A 4163-nucleotide genomic window follows, 5' to 3' on the forward strand; every position below is an offset into this window, starting at 1 on the left:
TATACTATTTACTCAAAAAGAGCATATTACAATATATATATATATATATTAAGCCTTTGATTAGATTCCTTCTTGGAGTAATATGCCTTCATAAATTAAAAATTTATCAATTTCCAAGGTACTACTAAACTCAACTTGTCGATAAATTACAAACATGAAATTGGTACAGCAGTACTGTGAAACTTCTTAATAACAATAAGACAGCCACTGATCCGATGGATCTGTTTGTTGCCAAAGGGTGACTGCTGAGAGCAGGTATTTGCTTATTAAAAATTGAATGTTTTTTTTTTTTGTGGTGCTGTTTTTAATCTTTTAAGTTAAGAATAAGTTGACTGAGGCATATTGGGTTAAGAGAATTTAAAGTAAAATATGATAAAAATATAAAATATAGGAGGAGATTTCTATGGAAACTGGTGAGAAGCCAGGAGACCCAATTTTAACACTTCTTTAAAATTATATGAAGAGAAGATGGTTGGGGGGGTGCAGTCAAAATATAACACAAATAAGTTAAAATAACTTATTTAATTGTGCCAACGTTTCGGCCAGAATTTATAGCCTTCATCAGGGGTAAGAACAGAACAAGATAACAACCCATGAATTCAGAAAATATAAATAGAATGACGAATCAAAGACCTGGAAAACAAGATGAGAATCAGAAGGCTGATGTTTTATGAGCACATGAAGAGGATGAAGAAGGAAAGATTAAATAAGATCTTTTTTTTAAAAAAAAAAGTGATTAAAAAAACAGTGAAATCAATTATAAGTTATTATTGTAAGGACAGGACAAGCACTAGACACGAAGTTGACCAGAATGAAAGAAGTAGGAGAGCCTACTGGATAAGGATAAACGAATCCACGGCAATCTTAGCAGAGCTGAGGGAGTGTCTTGTTTTTACCCAGTAACAGGACATGATCTGCTACAAAAACACCTCCATCGAATATGCATCGTAGATTCACTGAAATGTTCTCTATGCAACATCTTTGATTGACCAATGAATTAGAGAGAAATTCTTTATTTAGCCATGCTGCCCAAATATATTGGGTTGCTACATTACACAGCAAAATACATTTCACAAAACTCAAAAGAGAGTCTACACTTAATTAAGCCCATTAAGTTTATAGGGAATTTTTTCATCTTTGATTTTATACCTGTTTTATTTCTTCAAGGGAGCTTTAAAGTAGATCTATTTGAGATTTTCTTGGAAAAAAACAAAACAGAGATAACAGCTAAAAACACAAAATTTGATTTTCATCCCATACCGTTGAAAATCAGACTGGGTCATATGGACTTTTATGTTCCTCTTAAGGAATAATATCTGCTCCCATAGTATGACCACTCATTTATGACAAACCTTGTATATACCTTTATATAATTTCTCCCCCCCCCTATTATGTATATTTTAAATTAATATCTACTTATATTTAATATTTTCTTATATTTCCTAATATTGTCTTACTTTAATATTATTTTACACCTTTTTGCTTTCAAATGTAATATCATTTGTAATCTATTAAATTTTCCCATTCCCCTACCTTATTTATACCTTGGATCCCCCTCAAGCTTATTCTTTTGATTTCTGTCATTCAGAACTATTTTATTCATTTTTCTGGACCCTTATTTCATTCTAATTTCCCTTATTTTCTATTTTTTAGTGTGTACTGTATTTTTATATTTCTCATTTATTTAATTTTTATTATTTCCATTTTCATTGATTGTCTAAGATGTTTTTGTAATTCTTGTTTATTTATACTTTTCATTGTTCATTTTTATATAAACTTACATATATTTTAAATAATTTTTAGCGATACCTTAGTTTACTTTTATTTCATGTTATCTATTTTCTTTTTTAGCCCTTGAAGCCTTGCAAAGTGGGGTGAAGTATTGGCTCATAATATATATTTTAATTCCTGTTACTTCTTTTTACCTCACCCAGACCAGATTCCTTTTATAAAAATATTAAATATGATTTTCTTAATTTTCAATATTTTGTAGCTATTCATTTAGAGGGGTAAATTTATCTCTCAATAATAGAAATTTGGCTACGATTGGAGTACGATATGATGGGGTTGAAATTCATATACTTCAGACCAGGATATTTGAAAATTGTCCATTGGGGAGGAGTGTCAGTAAGGGAAAGGTGTTAGTTAGGTCAGGATTCACTGTAGAACTCACAATAGAGGATCTATCTGTAAAAATTTTGGATTTTTAAACTTTTTCCCCATAAAGATACTGGACTCCAAAATTTGAATTTTTTTTGGAACTGCTGACATAGCAACTGATCAATTTTCTTCCAACTTAGGCAGTGTTATGAAATTTGTTTTATTATTATTGCAGTATGTTCATCATCAGTAAAAACTGAATATAAGACAGATAATTCTGGGCCAATACATTTTTCCTGGAATATTAATTTACATTCTTGACAGGTAAAGGTTATTTTTGCTAATCTGATATTCAATTACGAATTTGTAGGTTAATGGTATATTGTAATATAGTTTAAAGACAAAGTTTCAACTGAAAAGTAGCTGTGGAAAATGCTGGTGTGGTCAGAAGACACCATGTAATGCTGACCAAATGGATATTATTCATGTAAAATGAATTTGTACATTAACTGACTTTTTTCTAGGTTCACCTTGAGTTATTATATTATAAATAGTGATATAGCTAATATAATTATACACTTTCATTGCAACCATACATCATTTCTCATAAATAGAAAAAATGTTATATCCATTGAAAAAAGTAAACTAGTAATAGGATTAAGATACTGTTTGCTTAAACATGCAGAGACCAAACTAATATGATGTTCATGATATCAAACCTGAATAAGAGGAAACTTATAAAAATTAACCCATTCCATTCAAAATAATATATTTATTCATATTTATTTATTTAATTAATTTTATTTTTTAAAGGGGATACATTTCAAAGCTTACGAAACAGAAAATGTAGCAGAGAGTAGTTCAGTATTGACATGGTTTTTCTGGATTGTTGGGTTAGTTCTAGCATCTGGACTTGGTTATGGAAGTTATTATTTTGTAGCTAACTACGTTCAGAAAAATAAAATACACCCACGGTAAGATATAAATCATATTTTAAGTATCCCTGCTAAATTTCTGTCTTTTATTTGATTCATAGAAGAATAACAGAGAAATTTAAGGAAAAAAAATGCATATATTTTTTGGTAATGGAACAGCACATGAGTTTATAGCATGCATTCTCATTCAAAATATTAAATTTAATGTTTATAAATACCATTTAATGGGTGGAAAAGAATTTAAGCTTATAATTTTATTGGTGTCTGAATAGTTAACCAACTTTTGTACTTGGCACAACTTTCATGCCTATAGTTGAATGTGACTGGAAGCATAGTTTTTATTAGTGACTGACTGATAAACTAGCTTTTATACTTGTACTTGGGACCACTTTTATACCTTGAAATGAATATGCATGAATGAAATGAATGCCTTATGAACATTTTAACCTAGAAATCTTTTATCTTTTATAAAATAAATGCATAAGTAATATATACTGGATACATACTCACACACACACGTGTGTGTACCATAAACCTTTTTACCAACTTATTCACAATATGTTTGATAAGGTGATTATATTTCAATTTATTATTATCCAGGTTCAGTGTATTTTTTCCTGTTGGCCGTTCAGAGACTCATAGAGAACAAGGATCTCAGGTTCATCAATTTGAAAATCCTACGTATAGTGAGGTCATTGTGGTATAATACAATATAAATATGATGTTTATTTAAGAAAAAACAAATATATGCATAGATATATGTATACACTTATATATACACATATATATGTATATATTTATAGATACACACATTAAATTAAGTTGTTTATCTTTTTCTTTAGGAGAACTCTGAATTTAAATCTTTGTTAAACAATGAAATATCTGTGAATCAAGTGTAGAAATAATTGATTTACATTGTAAACCGTGTAACAAGTTTCTTATTAACATTATATTATTACCATATCATATAAGTATGAATTTCATAGTAACTGATTGTTCTTATTACTATTTTTGACTGATTAAAGTAATGTACTCTCAGTTTAAATCAGCAAAGAGCTATTTAAGCTCTATAAAACTGTATTATTATCAAATATTTAATATTTGAACTGTAATTTATTGTTTTAATAT

The 4163-nt window shown here is 28.7% G+C and overlaps 1 protein-coding gene across 2 annotated transcripts in view; it reads left to right on the forward strand.

Annotated features, from left to right (window-relative positions):
• The window catches only part of yl (Putative vitellogenin receptor yl), a 107669-nt gene extending 103562 nt beyond the window's left edge, over positions 1–4107 (forward strand). Inside the window, exons 29-30 of one of the 2 annotated variants that reach the window (XM_014436069.2) lie at positions 2914–3074; positions 3636–4104. In XM_014436069.2, coding sequence (XP_014291555.1) covers positions 2914–3074; positions 3636–3741 — 267 coding nt within the window. In that variant the 3' untranslated portion in view covers positions 3742–4104. Of the gene's footprint in view, positions 1–2913; positions 3075–3635 lie in introns of both variants that reach the window. The other variant, XM_067050868.1, reaches the window with a different exon arrangement.
• The last annotated feature ends 56 nt before the right edge of the window (positions 4108–4163 follow it).

This window comes from Halyomorpha halys, unplaced genomic scaffold, assembly GCF_000696795.3.
Source record: "Halyomorpha halys isolate HHAL.00 unplaced genomic scaffold, Hhal_1.1 Scaffold1764.1, whole genome shotgun sequence".
NCBI lineage: Eukaryota > Metazoa > Arthropoda > Insecta > Hemiptera > Pentatomidae > Halyomorpha > Halyomorpha halys.